The following is a 21,886-nucleotide window of genomic DNA, read 5'->3' on the forward strand; positions in this document are numbered from 1 at the left end:
GAATCCTTTTCTCTCCTTTTTTATATTAACCACTTGAACCCTTGTGTCCATATTCTATTGTTCACACAGATCTAGAGTTCATTTAGAACTTTAGCCGAAAATAGCTGATCTGTGTAGAGGATGAAAAAGAGCACACTAAGAACAGAGTGAAAGGTCAAATGTATTATGTATGGACGGTTCAAGTAGTTAAATATCTGAAAACAAATTTACATTAATCCAAAATACACTGATGATTCTGCTGTCAAATGATTAAACTATATGGCATCTATGAAAAAGTTGTGGGGGTCCCTGCTTCATCTCTCTCATGGCTTATACACAAATAGGTTATGAATGTGTATTATTGGCATTTTGCACGACATGGGCTTTTCTACACTGTAAAATCAGAGTGTTTTAAGTCAAGAGTCCTACGAGTTATGAATGGTTGGAACAGGTTTTTTTTTACAGTGAAATTCAACACACTACAAATCACTGATATAGCATGATCTATCAAATAACTTGTTCTCACCATGATGTATGTGGAGTGGGTGTTGGTCCTGTTGAACGTGAGTCCAATGCTCAATGCCTGGATTCTGATCTTTACCGAGGGCGGGGCATTGATCAGAACTCGACAAGTGTGGTTACTACTGGATGTCGTGGGGTTTTCAAAGACACCAGTGTGTGCAAACAGCTGGATGTCACAGTCTGTGGATTAAAAAACAACAACATAAGGGTTCTCTCAGCATGCAAGTGGTATTAAAGGAGTAGTTCACCCCCAAAATGACTTTTTCCTAATGATTACTCACACAATGGAGACTTGAGTTCAATAATATTTTTTTGTATGTGTCGCATTCCTAAGACAAAAAATCGATTATAGTAAATTTACCCCCATTGTTTCCGGTTGGGGACCCGAATGCATTTGGGTCCCTATCCGGAATCAATGGGAGCAAATTTATTTTAATCACATTTTTGTGTTAGGAATACGATAAAAAACCCAACATATTATTGAACTCAAGTCTCCATGGCGTGAGTAATCAATAGGAAAAAAGTCATTTTGGGGGTGAACTAATCCTTTAAGTTATAATTTCGTCACGTATATGTGCATTTTATTCCTCACACATTTGATGTAATCACTTTAAAAAATGGAAGTAAAACTTCCATAATTGTTTATTATTTAGTAAAGAAAATGCTATGTGAGCCTTTGTGAATTTTAAGTTTTTATTTTTTCTCCCAATTTAGGCATTATGCTAATTTCCAAATGTAATTGTGTCACTGCTGACCCCTACTGGTTGATCTTTATGCTGATTGGTCCTAGGGATGGAATTGAAACTGCATGCTTCCACTGATCCACATCAGGATCACCTGCTGCTTCCTTTCACCTGACAGTTAGGAGTTTTCACTGGGAGAAAATGGCACATACTGTACGGAGGAACACACTATTCCTCACAGTTCAAAATCCCTACAGACAGGTGCCCTTGACCTTATAGGAGTCGCTGATTCAGGGACAAAGATTGGTCTCCTCAGTCCCACCCAGCTTCCCCCCGTAACCTTTTAGTTCAGTAAGCCCCTTTTTGACTGCAGCTTTAGCACCACACTGCATGACACTACACCGCACCACAAGAATATCTACATTTTCCATTACACAAAAGTACCCCTATCGGTAAGAAACAAATTGACCCTTTTAACTGTGATTATAATACAATATACATTTGTATTACAACTATCCTAATTATAATACACTATAATGGATTATAACTGTGATTATAACACAATATAATCTATTATCATGTATTACTTACAACTATATCCTGGTGGTCTAAATGAAAAGTCAGTGAGTTATCATTCATTATGAAGTGTTTGGCCTAGCTCAGACCTACTCTAGATTGAATACTTTTTAGTACCACGTTTACTACCGCTTTCACACTACTCTACCCAGGTCCTTGTAGTGGAAAACCTGGCACAAGTGTGGTGTGGAGTGGTGTTGGACCATGTCAGTGGAAAAGGGGCTTAGTTTAATTTAGTAGAACATCTATTTTTACTACTTCTTAATTATTATTAAAACAAAACAAAAAAATGTATTACATTTTTAAATGTAGGAAAATAAATTACAATTTTTACTTGGGTCGTGACCCATAAAAATTGGTCCGTGACCCACAAATGGGTCCCAACCCACTGTTTGGGAAACACTGGTGTAGATGCCCGGTCAAGCTGGAGGCACAGCAGAGGATTCAAATCCCAAGTCTCCAATGTGTTTTCCAGGAACATATGCCTCTGCCCCACCCAAGCGCCACCAGTTTAAGGGATTTTAATGGAAGAACACTTCCTGCATCACTTGACCTAACAGTGAGCTAGTGGACACCAGCACACCAACACACCCATTGCAGACACCGAAGCTCTCTTACCATGATGACTCTTCTTAGAGTTCTTCTGAGAGCTGTAGGTGAGGTGGACCCCATTCCCTGCTGTGTGGAGGTTTTGGCGCACCAGTAGGACGTTAGTCTTTGATGTCAGCACAGTGTTCTCCACCTGCTCACATTTCCTTACGAACACCAGCCGGTCAAAGAACGCCAGGAACTCCTCTACATGCAAAACACAAAGTTATCCTTACGCTGTGTTCGTTCTATCGACGACTAAAGCTACGAAATGGCAGAGCGTGTTCAGCTGCATTGCTGCCGGGACGCTGTTGATGTGTTGCTCAAGCCATTGTGTTAATGAAAAGGGTAGGCTAAAATATCACCGATAATTGTTTACAGACAGAATTAGTTTTTCTTCCTAGGTAATGGAGCAGGGGAGTTGAAATAGTGAAACAAAAAACATGATCGATTGACACTTGATTGCATCATTGCAGAACTGAAAGCGTTGGGTGTCAGTTTGTAGCTTCATTTCACTCGATTCCATTGTAGCTTGTTGCTTTGTCGCTGCTAGTGTGAACGCAATCTGGCTAGCCATCGTCAAAGAAAAGGTCCTTTTCACTTGAGCTCAGTTATAACTGGAGCTCAGTTAGTCTGTTCTTGAGAGACTAGTGTGAATGGTGCAGCATTACTGGATATTACATACTGTATGAAGACATCCATGTCTGCTATAAAGGATTGTTGTATGCCATACTTACTCTTTTTGCAGTTCAACGAGCTGGACTCCACGTTGACGTGAATGACCTCATCTAGAGGTCGACCTATGGACACGGTGCAGCGGCCAGTCACGTTTCTTAAGTCAACCGAACCTTTCTCTTCCAGGAGCAGCTGGCCACACACACCTTGAAAGAACCAAACATGATAAATATATAAACATATATATATGTTACAGTCAGTTTGGGTAACTCAGTGAGATTGGGGTAAGAGCGCTCGTTTTGTCGTTCACCACACACCCCTAACACCACCATCAATTCACTTTGATAGTCTCTTAACAGCGTACCTGTGTAATTGTGTGTATTCACCATGAGATGGCGATAACAGCCATTCACTTGTCTAGTCGCTGACATCACTCGTTTGAGACACCTCTTTCGTTGTTTATCTACTAGCCACCTCAGCTGTGTTTAGCCATTAGCTTACTATGCCTATCTCTAACCCTAACCTTAACCTCAGTAAAACTGCCTAACCCTAACCCTAACCTCCGTGGGGTGACACGCTATCATTCCTGCGACGCTGCGTTGTCGTTGTTGCTGTTGTGGATCAAAGCGACCGCTTGTTCCGCCCCGCACCGCACAACGAGCGCTCCTGTTCTCAATTTCACTGAAACTCAAAAACACTGTGACATATATATCTGGAGGGCAGGATCACACCAATTAGCTTCAGCATTTCGTGGTAGTGCCACCTAACTGGTTTTAGGTGTGGGGGTGGTCAAGATGGTCTGAGGGGTGGTGACCAACTCTGCTGCCAACGTAGGAGTAGGAGATGGTGGAGGTTCCTCCTCAGAGGGTGTTGCCGCTTCCTCCTCCACCCTGGTGTGCAGTGAGGGTGTGTGGGTGGGGGTGGCGAGGTCTGTGGTGGGCTCCAGGTCGCTGCAGACGGCCGTGTAGCAACCCCGGATGGTGATTGGCTTGGGCATGTGCATGCAGAACAGGGGGCTGAGGGGCTCAGGGTTAGAAGGCCCCATGCAGGACACAGCCCTGGACTGGATCCCATATCCACACAACACTGAACACTGGAGAACGGTAACAAGAAAGTGATTAAACACTTAGACTTGACCGAACCGATACATTCTTTTGGCATTAGTTTCCATTTCATTCCAGCAGAAAAAAAGTAAATAAATATATTGGACTTAATGTAATAATATAATAATAATAGTTACCTACTTTCTCCCGAGGGGGAAATTAAGTATTTTCAGCCCAACCCAGCTGATTCGCTGCCCACAAGGAGCACGTGAGCAATTAGGGGTTAAGAAGAGTCTTGCTCAGGGACACACATCAACATTGCTGGCCTTGCCTGGAATCAAACCAGGGACAACCAGGGGCTCTGGTTCCCCAGGCAGGCTCCCTAACCATTCAGCTATGCCACCCATAAATGTGTGAAATTTAGGGGTTGTCTTCTGTTTATGGAGATATGCACTAACTAAAGGACTGTATTTAGAAAAGCAGTACGAAAAACACATAGGCCTACAAATAATGTGTGCTCTTTAGGGATGGAGCTTGTAAATTTGTATTGATAATCGATCCTGCTTATTGAGCCGGGCTTTTATCGTGCCCACTATTGAGCATTTTCTAATATTTTGTGGAAAGATATGAGACGACAAATTCAGAACATAACTGGTATCTTTGGTCAGTTGTTGCGACTGAGTTTGTTGCTGACCACTATGAAGATGACAACAAATATTATCATTAAATATCAATAAAACAATCATTCATTAGTGTGCAATAAGTGTTAAATGGCTTTATATTATGGATAGTACAGTAATAATTTCTTGATCGCCTCTTGTCTTTGATTGTTTAAACAATACATCATGGGCCGCTATAATGCTCGATAACAAGCTTGATAAGCCCAAATTGATACCGGGTACTCAATAAATCTGGTATCGGGTTATCGAGCTACCCTTGTTTAGGGCTCCATCCCTAGTGCTCTTACATTCAATAATATGCCTTCAATCAGCAAAATAGGGTATTGGGGAGTGGGGAGGTGTATTTCATTTGAATGTCATTTCCTCTCCATCATCACATGCTGCGTTTTGCCTCACACAGAAAGCATTACCTGGCTCCATTCCTTCACCTCCCATCTGAATGTGCAGACTTGCACCAGGCAGGGCACCGTGGTCGCTGGCTTAATGGCTGAATGACAGGCCTCCTCTGACACCACCCTCTCCTTCCCTTGGATGAACTGGACACAGGACACAGTCCTCTGAGCTACGCCCAGGTCACAGGACACCGAGCAAGGTGCTGTACTGAAAACCTTCCACCTGGATGGGTAAACAGTGTCTGTGTGAGATGCTATTATGGTATTGGGAGGGGTTATTATCCTGATGTGCGTGTGTGTGTGTGTGTGTGTGTGTGTGTGTGTGTGTGTGTGTGTGTGTGTGTGTGTGTGTGTGTTTGTGTGTGTGTGTGTGTGTGTGCGTGCGTGCGTGCAGGGACGTGCAGAGAAGAGGCAGGGGCTGAGATCTCTAAAAGGGCCTTTGGGTGAAAATATCGAAAATAGCAGCTTGGAGGTCGGCTATTTTCGGTGCATGATACCACACTGAACTAAGCATAATCAAGTGAATACTGGAGATGTGGCGTACGGCATGGATTTCTACATATAGAGGGCAATTCTTTCAACATAAAACGCTGCATTCAAGTTCAGGAGAGTTTGGACAAGACAATTCTCTTGAATGCTGCCTTCGGGTAAGGCATGGAAAGAGGGCATTTGCATTTCTTTCACCATAGTAAAAACTGCATTTATGGTCTGGAGAGGGCACTTTTTACAGACAGGTAAAAGGGTAGGGGCTCAAGCCCCCTTTGATGCCTATCTGTGCACATGCCTGTGTGCACGTGCCTGTGTGTGTGTGTGTGTGTGTGTGTGTGTGTGTGTGTGTGTGTGTGTGCGTGCGTGCGTGCATGTGTGTGCGTGTGTGTGCGCACACACGTGTGCCCATCTCTGCAGATGCTATTGTTATATCTCTGTGGTATTTGTGAGTATGTCTCTATATTGTGATTTACCTCGCTGGGCAACTATTGGTGTTGCATGGAACCACTGCTGTGGGCTTGTGAGAAGCACTGCACTCAGAATCCTCCACCACCTCCTCCTCCTCCTCCTCCCCCTCCCCTTGCGTCTCTCGGGTGCAGTACAGCACTCTGTTAACCACCCCTCCCCCACATGTCACACTGCAGACTCCTTGCTTAGAGCGCCATCTGCTGACACAAACACGCCACTGCTGACATTTTGTATTATACAATGCACACATAGTATTAGTAGTATGTCGATATGTGCCGTAGTATGATTGATGTTTGTTATAGTACATACAGGGGCGTCACAAGGGGGGGAAAGTGGGACTGAGTTACTAGGGGCCAAGGTGGAGGGGCCTTAATTGTTTTAGCTATTAAAAAATAGTAGGTATACAAGCTCACAGCACGCTGTGAGCTTGTAGATCTGCTATTTTTGAAAAGTCCTGAAAATGTGAGCAAATCTTTGAATATATGTATTTAAGTTAACATTTGTAACTAAAATGTTGCTTCTGGGGGGGGGGGGGCAGGGTCCCCTGGAACAAAATATTTTGAGATAGGGGTCCGTGGCCAAATACATATCATTTTGGGGGTCCTTCACATGAAAAAGATTGAGCACCACTGACATAGAAACATAGTTTTTCTTTTTTTTTTTTTAAACCTTAGAAGGATTTGAATATTCAAAGACGTTCACAAAATGTTCACGATTTTTCAAAAATAGCAGATCTACAAGCACGCAGCGCTGCACTATTTTTCAATAGTTAAAGTACCCAGGGCCCAGAATTTGGTGCGACACCCCTGACAGTGACGATATTATTTGATAAATACAGAAAATGCTGTTTGTGATGTGCAGTGGCGGTGGTGACTCACATAGCAGGGCAGGGGGAGGTGTTGCAGCGCTCAGAGTAAGGCTGTGGTTTGCTAGAGCCGTCACAGTGGAACTCAGCCACTCCCAGTCTGGTCTGATGGTTCACACAGGAAAACCACACCTGTAGGGTTCCTACACAAGTATCAGGCTTTGGGTGATCTTTAGCTTACTGACTCCCCAAAGTGGGTACCAGACATTGACCCCCGAGGGGTCCTTGAGGGGGTTCCAGGGGGACCCCAGTACAAATGAGGAACAGTTTAAAAGTATCTATTTTTGAAATATATGTTGACAAATCTTATGGGGGTCCCTGGTACAGAATTCTTTCAAATGGGGGTCTGCAGGCAAATACAATATCAATTTGGGGGACCTTGACACGAACATGTTTGATTGAGAATAACCGCTTTAGCTCATAAGACCCATGGGTTCTGAATGAAAGTAAGCCTCACTCACTTCAGTGGTGGAAAAAGTAGCAATACTGCAATGTAGAAATACTCTGTTACAAGGAAAAGTCCGGAATTCAAAATAAAGTATATAATTGTTGTTATCAAAATGTACTTAAAGTACCAAAAGTAAAAGTACAAAATGTTTGAAAATAGCTTATAGATCAGTTATTTTGAAATATCCAAGATATAAAATAGGGCTAAAGTGGTTAATGTATGTTTTACAATATTATAATTTACATCTGCAAAGTAACTAGTAATTAAAGTTTTCAAATAATTGCAGTGGAGTAAAGTGTACAATATTTGAACCCTAACCCTAACCCGGAGTAGAACTTAAAGTGTTGGAAATTAGAAATACTCAACTTAAGTAAAGTACAAATGCCTCAAAACTGTACTTAAGTAGCCTACAGCAGGGGTTTTCAAAGTGGGTGACGGGGCACTCTGGGGTGCCGCGACGGCAGTCCAGGGGTGCCGCGGGATAATTTGATAATATTTGGAATTTATTTGGAAACTTGAACAAATATTTAGTATCATTTTAAACTTGAAGTACAAAGTTATTTTCAGTCAGTTCTAACTGACTGAAACACAGGTGTTTTGTTTAAGATTCTGGCTATTATCACAACGTTTTCCTCGCAACATAATCACTAAAATATCGTCACTGTCCGGCAGAAAGCTCATATTTCCAAGTTTCAAGTTTGTACGTCTTTTGGTAAAGCAAAGCTCTGCTTCATCATTCAAGACCGTCGCACAAAACTAGTGAAAACAGCCGATCTACAAGCACACAACGCCTCGCATCGCGAGGCGTGTGCGAGGCGTTTATAGATGATAAATACAAAACGAACGGTTCTGGACATACACAGTTTCCACCCGACAACGACGATATGCTATAAATATAAGGTCCTGTGAGTGAAAATTATAATGTGGGGGTGCCTCGGATTAAAACAAATATTTATGGGGTGCCCTGAGACAAAAAAGTTTGGGAACAGCTGGCCTACAGTACTTGAGTAAATGTCTTAGTTACTTTACACCACTGCCCTCACTTACCATTGCCACAGTTCTTTGAACACTGGCTGATAACAGGACTCCAGACGTACACGGGAGCCTGCCGAGAGCGCGGCGACAAACCCGATGACTTCAGAACCGCTGTTTCCTGGGGAGGACAAAAACATGCACAGGTGTTTGTTTAAGATTCTGCGGAATGTAGACATGCACAATATTCTACCGTTCATATCCACTCAAGGGCGTCACAACTTGGGGGGGAAAAGTGGGACTGAGTTACTAGGGCCCAAGGTGGAGGAGGGGCCTGGAATTATTTTATACTTTAGCTATTGGAAAATAGCAGATATACAAGCTCACAGCACGGCACCGAGTGCCGCGCTGCGAGCTTGTAGATCTGCTATTTTTTGAAAAGTCGTGAAGAAAACGTGTGCAAATCGAATAGGCCTATATGTTTTTTTTAAGCGAACATTTGTAACTCAAATGTTGCTTCTGGGGGGGTCCCTGGAACGAAATATTTTGAGATAGGGGTCCGTGGCCCAACACATATAATTTTGGGGTTCCTTCAAAAAACCTTGGAAGGATTTACACAAATGTTCAAGTTTTTTCAAAAATAGCAGATCTACAAGCTCGCAGCGTGGCACTCGGTGCTGCGCTGTCAGCTTATATATCTGCTATTTTTCAATAGTAAAAAAAAAACCCCAATAATGCGTAATAATGCGTTCCCAGTTTAAATGGGTTAAACCCCCTCCCCCTATGAAGAACATTCATGGGGGGCCCCGCAGTGAATCCTTGTACCCAGGGCCCAAAATTTGGTGAGACACCCCTGTGCACAGGTGTTTTGCTTAAGATTCAGCGGAATGTAGACATGCACGCCATTCTACTGTTCACATATCCACAGTACAGTACCTCTCCCTTGGACTCCCAGCCAATAGGACACACATCCACCACACAGGGCACAGAGTCAGCGGGTCTGATTTGCTCTGGACAGAAGCTATTATCCACTTGGACGTCCTGTCCACCTTTTGACTGGACACATGACACCGCGCGCTTCGCTTCTCCTGGCCCACACACAGCTGAACACGCCCCTGGCTCTGACACGTTCCATCTGTCAAATTATAAACTAGCAGGTTTTTAAACGCATAAACATGTAGAACAATTTATTTTAAATACAGTATATCCAATTATGTTGAATATCATCAATACATGATTGATGATTGATTTTTCTTTATTTTAGTGTCATGCTTCCATGGAAGCCCAGCCCATATGGACTTACAGGACACTTTTACGTTTCATTTAACAAAGAAATAATTCACCGACATAACAATTCACACAAACAATGATCAAACAAATAACCAACTTTAACACTCAAGCTACTATTTGAAAAGCTGAGACTGTCTTCTACTCCAGGCTTTAGAAACAAAATGTGCCGTCTTAAAGACTTCATAATTAAACAACCATTTTAACTTCTGTCAATCATCTTCCCAGAACAGCTCAGGTTTTCGTTTTTGCATTGCACATTGCACACTAGAAATGTTCACGTTTGGAGGCTCTATACCTGGCTGGACAGTGCTGAATATTGCATTGTTGAACGGTCTTTGGGGTTGAATCAGATGGGCATTCAGAAGCTGAGACCCTTACAATGTTAGCTCCTTGTTCCTGGACACATCTCACAGGGCGCTCTCTCTCTCCTCCACCACATGAGGCGCTACAGGGACCAAACTCCCCCATCTCCCACCTGTGGCCATAAAAAAGAAAAAAAAGAAAAGAAGTATTTCTCACCAGTTATACAGCATAGTTGTATTTTGTCCCAGTGCTTTAGCTGAGCCACAAAGTAATGCAAAACTAAAATAAAAAAAATAATGAAGTGTTTATGTTGTATGTACAGTAATTCACTAATCACTGCTGTCTTTAAATATGTCCACCAGAGGGTGCTAAAGCACTATGCACACCTGATTGTCTTGATAGACTATATGGGCCCTATTTTCGTCCAGGTTTTGCCCCTTATCCCTAAAATGTTTTGCCTTTCTTTTATAATGCTGAAAAACATTTAAAGAAAATAGCTGATCTACCAGCTCACAACATGGCTATGTAGATGGGCTATTTGAAATATTTTAAAATGTAAAAAAAGAATAATAGTAAAAAAAGGCAAAGATGTTTATGGGACGGAAATATAACTCTATGGTTATGACTTTTTAATTACCCCAAACGGTCACTGTATACAAAACCACTTGTTTCCAAAAGACCATATGTGGGTGACCATAGCTGAGTGGTTAGGGAGCCTGCCTGGGGAACCAGTTCCCCTGGTTGTCCCCGGTTCGATTCCCGGTCAGGCAGCAATGTGTCAATGCGTCCCTGAGCAAGACCTTAACCCATAATTGCTCCCCGAGCGCCGTATATGGCTGCTCACTGCTCCTAGTTGTTATAGGATGGGTAAAATGCAGAGAACAAATTTCACGTATGTGCAAATGTACTGTGATAAACAGTCCCGAAGGCGTGGGGCCATATTATTATTATTATATGTAATTATACAAAATAATAGTAAAAGTAGTTGTTCAGTACGACAGTATCCCTAACAGTGCTAACTGGCATTTTCATCAATTCACTGAGCTGCAACACTATTATGCACTCCTCCTGCTGCCATCACAATAGCTGTAATGCCAAAGGAATTAATCAGGCAAATTCACATTAAATCAACTGATCTTTCTGTCAAGAGCCCCTTAAATGTAATGTACCTCTAATTAAATGTGAAGAGAGTGTGTGTGTGTGTGTGTGTGTGTGTGTGTGTGTGTGTGTGTGTGTGTGTGTGTGTGTGTGTGTGTGCGTGTGCGTGTGCGTGTGCGTGTGTGTGTGTGTGTGTGTGCGTGCATGCGTGTGCGCTCGTGCGTGCACGCGCGTGTGTGCGTGCGTGCGTGCGCGCGCGCGCGTGTGTGTGTGTGTGTGAACCTAGCAGGGCAGGCTGGGAGCTGACATGCTGTCTGTAGGGGCAGCGATGGAGGAGGATCGGTACAATACTGCTCTTCTAAATGTTTGTTGGTATGCTCCTCTACACACGCATACGTATTTTTCTGTATGCCTGTGAGAATAGAGAAACATGAACATGAAAAGGTCACCTTTGGTCATTTTGTTCAACTTTTATCACTGTTGTGGCTGTGGCACGCACGTTTCATGGGGTGATTTGTCATGATACAGAGTAGCATCACTCATCACTAATCCAAAGCCCCCACTAAACCAGACTGTTGTAACTCATTTTGCATTCAGAATTATTTGAACAGATAAGGACAGGAAATTTGCTATTACAAATTGAAGGAAATTTAAACACTTTTTCTTATGTTTAGTTGGGAGACCTGAGGTTTGCATTGAAGGATCATGTAGAAATGCACGTCATTGGCTAGTGTCATTTTAAAATGCAAACGTTAAAAAGAAAAAAGTACTATGATTAACATATAAATGATGGCATAAACATTATAAGCTCAATTTCAGCATTGTTTCTTCTGCTGTTTGATTTGGGTACCACTTTATATCCTCAAAACAAGAGGGAAGCCATTTTACAGCAGAGAACAAGCATGCTCCTACGATTTGCTATCATTTCTCATTTCATTTGAACCATATTAGAGTAGGCCTATATAGTGTGGTTTTCTATGTTGTTGCTTTCAGACCCATTTAGAACGGGTACACTATATTGTGTATCATTATTTTATGCTTTAACTATTGAAAAATCGTGAAAAGAATAAGAATTTTTACCCGATTCTATAAGTGTCTTTTGAATCCTTCTAAGGTTTTTTGAAAAACCTATGTTTCTATGTCAGCAATCTGGCCAGCCATCGTCAAAGAAAAGGTCCTTTTCACTTAACTGGAGCTCAGTTAGTCTGTTCTTGAGAGACTACTGTGTCAGTGGTTCTCAAACCTTTTCATGTGAAGGACCCCCAAACTGATATTTATTTGGCCACAGACCCCCATCTCAAAATATCTAGTTCCAGGGACCCCCCAGAAGCAAAATTTGAGTTACAAACGTTCGCTTTGAAAATACATATATTCAAAGATTTGCACACATTTTCACGACTTTTTCAAAAATAGCAGATCTACAAGCTCGCCGCGCTGTGAGGTTGTATATCTGCTATTTTTCACTGGTTAAAGCATTCAATAATTCTAGGCCTAAATGGGTTAAAGCATTCAATAATTCTAGGCCTAAATGGGTTAATAATCTCTTACCTGAGCCGCAACTGACAGAACAGGGTGTTGTGAGGACAACCCATTTCCTACTGGGTTTGATCTCTGTCAAAGCATTATCATTGTTGGGTACATAGAACTGGTATGTGATGTTTGGATTTGTTTTCTCTCCATATTCTTTTCCATATTTGCGATAGACCTGCAAAGTGACACTGATAATAATTTATGACTTATTATGTAAATGTCAGATATTTTACCTGCACAATTCCCCGATTTATTTTGTACAATTTGCATTTAATCACTTAAAGGGATATTCCAGTTTCAACAGGGAAACACCTTATGGGCTTTTCTCCACACACACACCCATTGTAACTTCAAACTCCATTTCAACCATGATAGATTCATTAAAAACACCCAATTTATTTTTCTGGTGACTCATACTACCCTCCTAATACGTGAGCAGGCTGTGTTTTCTCAATAACCTTTTTCATTTATTTTTAATAATTATTTGGGAAAATGAGAAAAATTAAATACAAAACAAAATTATTAAAAATAAATGAAAAATGTTATCGAAAAACATGGCCTGCTCACATATTAGGAGGGTAATATATGAGTCACCAGAAAAAATAATGGGTGTTTTTAATGAATCTATCTTGGTTAAAATGGAGTTTGAAGTTACGATGGGTGTGTATGTGCACTGGAGAGGCCCTGGGCCTGGGGAGGCAGACCCATGCAAGGCAGAGTTTTTTTGAAAGTGGAATATCCCTTTAATCACTAAGCATCATTAAGCACTATTTTATTCTAGCTGATCTTAAAGCTCACAACATTGTCAGATTGTAGATCTGCCATGTTTGAAACATTGTGAAAAATGTGGTCAAATCTTGCAATTTCAAAATGTGTTTTCTTTTTATCATTTCAAATATGGATGTCCAGGGTTAATATGGTTGAATCCAATTCCTGGATTGAACCCAACCAGTAATAACTATAATGCTCTATTCATTATCATGACCTGTATGTGTGTCTCCTGCTGCAGTGGCCCGGGAAGCCAAAGCTCCTCCATTTGGGGCAGAAGGTCCGGGGTCAGATACAGGCTGTACGCCAGATGGTGGTCATCCAGCGGGGAGGGGTGGGTCTTGTTGAGAGCCATATCGCCCATCCCAGACACAACATACTGATCCCCAAGCATCACAGCTGTAAATGAGAACAGCAAACAACCAGCTTTCTTTTGTCCCGTTCTATTAAAACCCATTCAGAACGGGTACACGTTATTGTGTATGATCATTATTTTATGCTTTAACTGTTGAAAAACAGCAGATATACAAGCTCACAGCGCGGCACCGAGTGCCGCGCTGCGAGCTTGTAGATCTGCTATTTTTGAAAAATCGTGAGAATTAGAATTTTGACCCGATTCTATGAGTGTCTTTTGAATCCTTCTATGTTTTAAAAAAAAAAAACATGTTTCTATGTCAGCAATCTGGCTGGCCATCGTCAAAGAAAGGGTCCTTTTCACTTAAATGGAGCTCAGTTAGTCTGTTCTTGAGAGACTGCTATGTCAGTGGTGCTCAAACCTTTTCATGTGAAGGACCCCCAAAATGATATTTATTTGGCCACGGACCCGCATCTCAAAATATTATAGTTCCAGGGACCACCCAGAAGCAAAATTTGAGTTACAAATGTTCGCTTTGAAAATACATATATTCAAAGATTTGCACACATTTTCACGAGTTTTTCAAAAATAGCAGATCTACGAGCTCGCAGTGAGCTTGTATATCTGCTATTTTTCAATAGTTAAAGCATAAAATAATGATACACAATAATGTGTACCCGTTCTAAATGGGTTAATAACCACTGAATCCCTCTCTCACACTGTATAAACCCGCTGCTCTCTCACCCATATGAGTGAAGACGGGCGCCATGTTGACCACGTGGATCTGCGTGGCGTTCACTGGTACAGACAGGAAGGTAACGTACTCTGACAGAAAGGAAAGATGTGGTTAATTGTAAGGAATGCAGACGCACAATAAAAATTACACGTTTCCATTATCGTCTGTTTTATGCCAGTGGTTTTCAACCTTTTCAGGCCGCGACCCCCAAAATAATCATATTTTAACTGGTGAGCACTAAGAGTTGAGGCATTACATTTTGTATAACACGGTTCTATTGTGAAAATAGCCAATCTACAACGTTGCGTTGCGAGGCGTTGTGAGCATACTGTATACATACCCTCTACACTTAAAGGCCCAGTTCACCTCTGGGACAACCAGATCTTATTTTATTGTTGTTTGGGACACGATCAACACAATACTGAGTTATTTTTTGTTTTGAGATATTTTAGTATTTCAGCATGACTAGTGATGCATTTTTCATCATATGATGCAGCATGATGCATCATATGATGCAAAATGCATCACTAGTCATGCTGAAATACTAAAATATCTCAAAACACAGATTGAACACAAAAAATAACTCAGGATTGTGTTGATCGTGTCCCAAACAACAATAAAATAAGATCTGGTTGTCCCAGAGGTGAACTGGGCCTTTAAGCTTTATGTTGGTTTATTTACTGTTGAGTGAGAAAACAATGTTGCACATTAAGTCATCATCTGGGGACCCCCCAAAATAATTTGAGGAGCCCCCTGGGGGTCCCGACCCACAGGTTGAGAACCACTGTTTTATGCTCTACCTCTGGCCCGGCCACCGTTGTAGGCGTTGGAAGTGAAAGTGCAGGACGAGCCGTCTCCACCACACACTCCACAGATGTCCTCCACTTTCCCAGAATGCAGTACACCATCACAGCCAAACAGCTTATCAGAGACCAATCAATGAACCAAAGGTATTTATTTTTTTTGGTGGTGGGGGCTCCACCACCACCAAAAAAAAAAACTATTTAAGAGGATCATGTCTAATTCTCTGACACCAGACCTTAATTCAACAAAATACAGGGGTGGAAAGTTACTAAGTCCATTTACAAAACATATGTCAAGGGATAAAGGATGATGTAGTTAAAGCTACCCACCAACACATAAAGTATCTAAAATTAGCCCCATTTAACCAGCTGCAACATTAAAGTTTAATTATGCATTTTTAATTATGCCAATTTTCTGCATAATGAGTACTTTTACTTTGGTACTGTAAGTATATGTGCTGAATAGCTTTGTACTATTACTCTAGTTAAAGTCTTATTGTAAGCCTTTTACTTTTACTCTACATATAGCTACTCATACTTTATGATATAAAATCAGAGTACTTCTACCACCACTGGTCAAATGTTTACCTGGCATTTCCCTTGTAGACAAGCAGCTGTAGAGCCAAGGGGTGCTGGAACGAGTGACTCACACCGTGTTCCGTCCACAAACTGAGACCCACGACTTACTATGAAGTTTTCTCCCTCGGACTGGCACATATATCTGCACTGTTCATCCCCTGGTGGTGATGAGACATAAAAGACAGACAATGCTAATTTTATCCACTTAAAACCGATATACTTTGTAGCAGAGCTTGTAGATCTGCTATTTTTGAATAGGTGTTACTGTAAGTGTCATTGCGTTGTTTGTACTTGTATACCGTCGTTGTCGGGTGAAAACCTCATATGTCCAAAAGTGTTCGTTTTGCATTTATCATTTAAAAAAGAACTAAACTAGTGACGGCCTTGTATGATGAGGCAGGGCTTTACTTTGCGAAAGAACGTACACATTTGAAACTTGGAGATACGAGGTTTCCACCCAACAACGACGATATGCTGGTGCAACCTGATTGAAGTGGTTAAGTAAAGTTATTGCATCTTTCATTTTGTTTATTCTCTTTATTTCCTTTATATCTTGTATAAAGGAAGCAATAAAGTGTAAAATGTATGTTATCCTATGTTCTCACCTGCGACAAAGCCAACAGCAGGGGTCCAAGTATACAGAGAAGCAATGTTTGGTGCCAGGTAGAGGGGCTGGGAGTCTGTCTGGGAACACTGCTCTGCCATGAAGTCCAACTGGGTGCTCTCACACGGCTTTAATCACAAGGGAAAAAATACTTTTCTATGATTATAAAGTATATGCATGACCTCAAAGAGGTCTTTCCTTGATCATGTTGTTTGCTGAATAGTGAGGTTCATGCCACCTACTCCAAATTTGTATTTCCTAGGTTGCTCTGTATAGAGGCCCATTGAGGCCCATTGTCAACATAACCAGTGGGCACTTACCTGCAAGTGACAAAGTTCAGCTTCGATGTCCGGGCCCTCACAATAATTCCCTCCAAACGCAGGTCTGGGAAATTACACATGACAAGTATTCTGATGCATAAATCCCACATATATAGTCATGTCTGATAAAGCTCGTCTACAAGCTCACAACACGTCGCGTTGCGTTGTGAACCTGTCGATCAGCTATTTTCACTAGGCTACTTCTTAACTATCATACTTTTTTATTAAAGGAGTAGTTCACCCACAAAATTACTTTTTTCTATTGATTACTCACACCATTGAGACTTGAGTTCAATAATATTCTTTGTTTTTTATCGCATTCCTAAGACAACATTTGATTACATTAAATGTACCCCCATTGATTCCGGATGGGGACCCGAATACATTTGGGTCCCCATCCAGAATCAATGGGGGTAAAATTACAATAATCAAATTTTTGTCTTAGGAATGCGATAAATACAAGTATCCATGGTGTGAGTAATCAATAGGGAAAAAAAATCTTTTTGGGGGTGAACTACTCCTTTAATTTGTCCGTTTTAAATATTTATATATCTTTTAAATGTAGGAAAAGAATGGGATTTATATTCAATGTCGTTACCCATAAAAATCAGTCCGTGACCCACAAAATGGGTCCCGACCCACTGTTTGGGAACCACTGCGATAAAGTACTACCATCGGATGGTTATCACTGGAGCGACACCGGCATCATATTTGTTACCTTGGGTTATTGCACTGCCTGGTGCGATAACTGACTCCTCCACCACATGTCCGTGAGCAAGGGGACATGTCAGACCAGCTGGACCAGGAGCCATGTACCACCACCACCGTGGAGCTTAGCTGGTCTGGGGACACACACCTCCCCTTCACACACCACTGGAAGGAAGAGATTATTTCATTCAAAACCTGCTCTGTGCACATTGAGTGTTGTTGAGGGTTAGAGTAAATAATGGTCAAAACTTTGATAAATGGGCACCAAAGCTGGTAGTCCGGCCTGACAGCGTGTCGCGGGTTCGAGTCCCGATCCCGGCGACCTTTGCTGCATGTCACCCCCCCCATCTCTCTCCGTTTCCTGCCAACCTATTGTATACCTACTAGAGATCGCGCCTGCTTTGCAGGCGCTCACAGCTACGTTGCAGCAGTGATCCACCCACATCCATCCATCCATCCACAACCATCCATCCATCCATCCACATCCATCCACATCCATCCATCCATCCATCCATCCACGCATCCATCCATCCATCCATCCACATCCATCCATCCATCCATCCACATACATGCATCCATCCACATCCATCTATCCATCCACATCCATCCATCCATCCACATCCATCCAGCCATGCATCCATCCATCCATCCATCCATCCACATCCATCCATCCATCCACATCCATCCATCCATCCGTCCGTCCGTCCGTCCATCCATCCATCCATCCATCCATCCATCCATCCATCCACATACATCCATCCATGCATCCATCCATCCACATACATGCATCCATCCGCATCCATCCATCCATCCACATCCATCCATCCATCCACATCCATCCATCCATCCACATCCATCCATCCATCCATCCATCCACATCCATCCATCCGTCCGTCCGTCCATCCACATCCATCCATCCATCCACATCCATCCATCCGTCCATCCACATCCATCCATCCATCCATCCATCCACATCCATCCATCCATCCATCCATCCATCCATCCATCCATCCATCCATCCGTCCATCCACATCCATCCATCCATCCACATCCATCCATCCATCCATCCATCCACATCCATCCATCCATCCATGCATCCATCCATCCACATCCATGCATCCATCCATGCATCCATCCACATCCATGCATCCATCCATGCATCCATCCACATCCATCCATCTGTCCATCCATCCATCCACATCCATCCATCCATCCATCCACATCCATCCATCCATCCATCCATCCACATATCCACATCCATCCATCCATCCATCCATCCATCCATCCATCCACATCCATCCATCCACTTACTGTACTGTACTGTACTTTACTGTACTCTACTGTATCCGACTGTACCGTATTGTACTGTACTTTACTGTACTCTACTGTACCCGACTGTACCGTACTGTACTGTACTTTGCTGTACTCTACTGTACCCGACTGTACCATACTGTACTGTACTTTGCTGTACTCTACTGTACCCGACTGTACCGTACTGTACTGTACTTTGCTGTACTCTACTGTACCCGACTGTACCGTATTGTACTGTACTTTGCTGTACTCTACTGTACCCGACTGTACCGTACTGTACTGTACTTTACTGTACTCTACTGTACCCGACTGTACCGTACTGTACTGTACTTTGCTGTACTCTACTGTACCCGACTGTACCGTATTGTACTGTACTTTGCTGTACTCTACTGTACCCGACTGTACCGTATTGCACTGTACTTTGCTGTACTCTAATGTACCCGACTGTACCGTATTGTACTGTACTTTGCTGTACTCTACTGTACCCGACTGTACCGTACTGTGCTGTACTTTGCTGTACCGTACTGTGCTGTACTTTGCTGTACTCTACTGTACCCGACTGTACCGTAATGTGCTGTACTTTACTGTACTCTACTGTACCCGACTGAACCGTATTGTACTGTACTTTGCTGTACTCTACTGTACCCGACTGTACCGTATTGTACTGTACTTTGCTGTACTCTACTGTACCCGACTGTACCGTACTGTACCCGACTGTATCTTACCGTATTGTACCGTACCCCCCCCCCCCTCTCTCTCTCTCTCTCTCTCTCTCTCTCTCTCTCTCTCTCTCTCTCCCCCTGTGCAGCTGACCCCCCCCCCCCTTCCCTCTTGTAACCTGAGAACTTGGTGATGATAATGACACATTCGTCTACAGAGGATTGCGCAATAGGTATTGCGAAATAACCATACAAACACAAACTGTACGCTAAATATGCATTTTGAAAACATGAAATGTTGACAGCGCAAAGCGTCCAGGTTAGTCTGTCCTGGTGTGTGTGTTTATGAGAGGTGTTGTCAGATATTGTAAATGTAGATACAGTTTGAAGTGTGTCAAGTGTGTCTCACCATTGGAATGTTGATTGCTCGAATGTAGGGATTTGATCAATGAAGGAAGGCATAAAAAGCCCCAAAAATATCTTTAAAAAAAAACTTTGATAAAATGGTATGACACAGTGGAACTTCACAACAAAGCATTTCCAAGCTACTGTAGAAAAGCAGACGTCTGTGTGAGTGTTGGTGATGATAGATCAGCACCTGATTAGGTGCACACTCTGTTCCGTCCAGCAGTGGAACCAGAAGGCGCTTGCAGGAGCTGTCATCACCAGGGTTAACATGGCAGGACAGGACACGACACACTGGCTGAATGGACACAAAACATAATGTCAGAACTGGACTGCAGCCTCATGACGCGTCACAATGCAGCCCGTTGTGAGCTTGTAGATCTGCTATTTTCGCTACTTTTGACAATATAATGGCGTGCTCAAAATTGGGACGCCAGGCTGAAAGTCATTAATCACTTTCCCCCTGGCGTCCCCATTTTGGACAGGACATATCATTATTATAGCTGGAAAATCCATAACCGATCTACGAGCTCACGATGCGTCGCAATGTGACGTACTGTATTGTGAGCTTGTAGATCGTCTATTTTTTTTAAATGTTGAAGAGGACTCAAGTGGTTAACTGGAAGTCACGTTGAGGCCTATTTAGTCTAGATGGACAGGGGGGTCCGGCGCATAGGGTGGATTTGTTTTCGCCACCTGGTTTTTCTTAATCTTTGAAGGGTATATTTTAAGATTCTGCCAGGTACCAAGCTGAAATATGTTCTCATGGGGTTCATTTTTAATGATTCACTTACTATACAGGAAAAACGACCCCCCCCCCCCCCCAAAAAAAAAAAAAAAAAAACGTCTTTAAATAGCATGTGAGGGGTCTAACTAGGGGTTTTTCATGATTCTGAATCCATGCAAGCATTTGTTTTTCACAAAAGATATTCCTTGGGTTTTGTGATGAAAAGTGATCACTTTTCACAGTTTTGTGGGGTCATATCTTTGCCTTAGGAATGTTTTTTGTGCAAAACAAACGCTTGCAATGGATTCAGGATCATGAAAAACCCATAGTTAGAACCCTCACATGCTACTTAAAGAAGATTTTTTGAGGGTGTCTTTTTCCTGTATAGTAAGTGAACTGGTAGGTGCAAGAAATCATTAAAAATGAACCCCATGAGAACATATTTCAGCTTGTTACCTGGCAGAATCTTAAAATATACCCTTCAAGGATTAAGAAAAAACAGGTGGCGAAAATAAATCCACCCTATGCACGTGGACGCCCCATGTCCATCTAGACTAATTGGGTCACCTGGGGGCATGGTGTGGCCACAGTAGCCGCAATGTGATTCTTACCATGTCAGTATTACTGAAAGAGCAGGCCCTGGCCGTGTTGCCGAAAGCTATCCGACACTGGTCATCCACTCCATAGTACAGCCCTGGTTTCCAGTCTTGCAGGGAGCCTCCAATCGCAGGCAAATCTTTTACACACTGAGCCTTTCGTTGACTGGGATTGGGAACACCGTTCACATACAGTACACATCAGTCTAAGAATAGATTGTATGCTTGATGTTTCGTCACAAAGCTGGACACACTTCTAAATTGACATACGTAACGACAACAGTCAGCCTATGTGTCACATGAAAAGCTCACACAGTAAAGGTGTAGCCATAAATTATAACTACCAGGAGAGGGTGCTAATATGCGGAGGTTATGTCTCTCCTGGAGTTATAAGCCAGAGTCATATGGCTCTCGCTGGTTGAGCCCCAACGTCCATACTACGCTCAAAACATGTACATATCAATAAGTTGCTCACCGATCCGTCGAAACAGCTTTATATCTACCGGACGGCACACTCGTTGGCATGTGTTAGTCCATATGTTTCTAATAAATTAATGTTTACTAAAACTTCTCTGAGACCCACGTTTCCTCGTCGCCTTCAGAACGCTTCAGAACTACAGAACGTTGGAATACTTCCGCATACAAAAACGTCATGTCCTAGTATGAGCGAATCGCAACGGCGATCAACGTCACGTGATATGTTCGGCCATTTTT

General features: G+C 42.5%; 1 protein-coding gene across 2 annotated transcripts in view; it reads right to left on the bottom strand.

Annotated features, from left to right (window-relative positions):
• The window catches only part of adamts13 (ADAM metallopeptidase with thrombospondin type 1 motif, 13), a 31,228-nt gene that overhangs the window by 1,024 nt on the left and 8,318 nt on the right, over window positions 1-21,886 (bottom strand). For both annotated transcript variants that reach the window (XM_080739331.1, XM_080739332.1), the window contains 21 exons: window positions 21,188-21,338; window positions 20,043-20,147; window positions 17,485-17,639; window positions 16,767-16,830; window positions 16,448-16,574; window positions 15,852-16,000; window positions 15,261-15,381; window positions 14,469-14,549; window positions 13,587-13,768; window positions 12,620-12,776; window positions 11,354-11,483; window positions 9,966-10,145; window positions 9,317-9,515; window positions 8,456-8,561; window positions 6,974-7,103; window positions 6,101-6,292; window positions 5,157-5,361; window positions 3,792-4,116; window positions 3,086-3,229; window positions 2,379-2,555; window positions 506-681 (listed from right to left, as the gene is read on the bottom strand). In XM_080739331.1, the coding sequence (XP_080595457.1) occupies window positions 506-681; window positions 2,379-2,555; window positions 3,086-3,229; window positions 3,792-4,116; window positions 5,157-5,361; window positions 6,101-6,292; window positions 6,974-7,103; window positions 8,456-8,561; window positions 9,317-9,515; window positions 9,966-10,145; window positions 11,354-11,483; window positions 12,620-12,776; window positions 13,587-13,768; window positions 14,469-14,549; window positions 15,261-15,381; window positions 15,852-16,000; window positions 16,448-16,574; window positions 16,767-16,830; window positions 17,485-17,639; window positions 20,043-20,147; window positions 21,188-21,338 (3,256 nt within the window). The remainder of the gene's footprint in view (window positions 1-505; window positions 682-2,378; window positions 2,556-3,085; window positions 3,230-3,791; window positions 4,117-5,156; window positions 5,362-6,100; window positions 6,293-6,973; window positions 7,104-8,455; window positions 8,562-9,316; window positions 9,516-9,965; window positions 10,146-11,353; window positions 11,484-12,619; window positions 12,777-13,586; window positions 13,769-14,468; window positions 14,550-15,260; window positions 15,382-15,851; window positions 16,001-16,447; window positions 16,575-16,766; window positions 16,831-17,484; window positions 17,640-20,042; window positions 20,148-21,187; window positions 21,339-21,886) is intronic.

Source organism: Nannobrachium achirus (assembly GCF_963921795.1).
Source record: "Nannobrachium achirus genome assembly, chromosome: 12".
NCBI lineage: Eukaryota > Metazoa > Chordata > Actinopteri > Myctophiformes > Myctophidae > Nannobrachium > Nannobrachium achirus.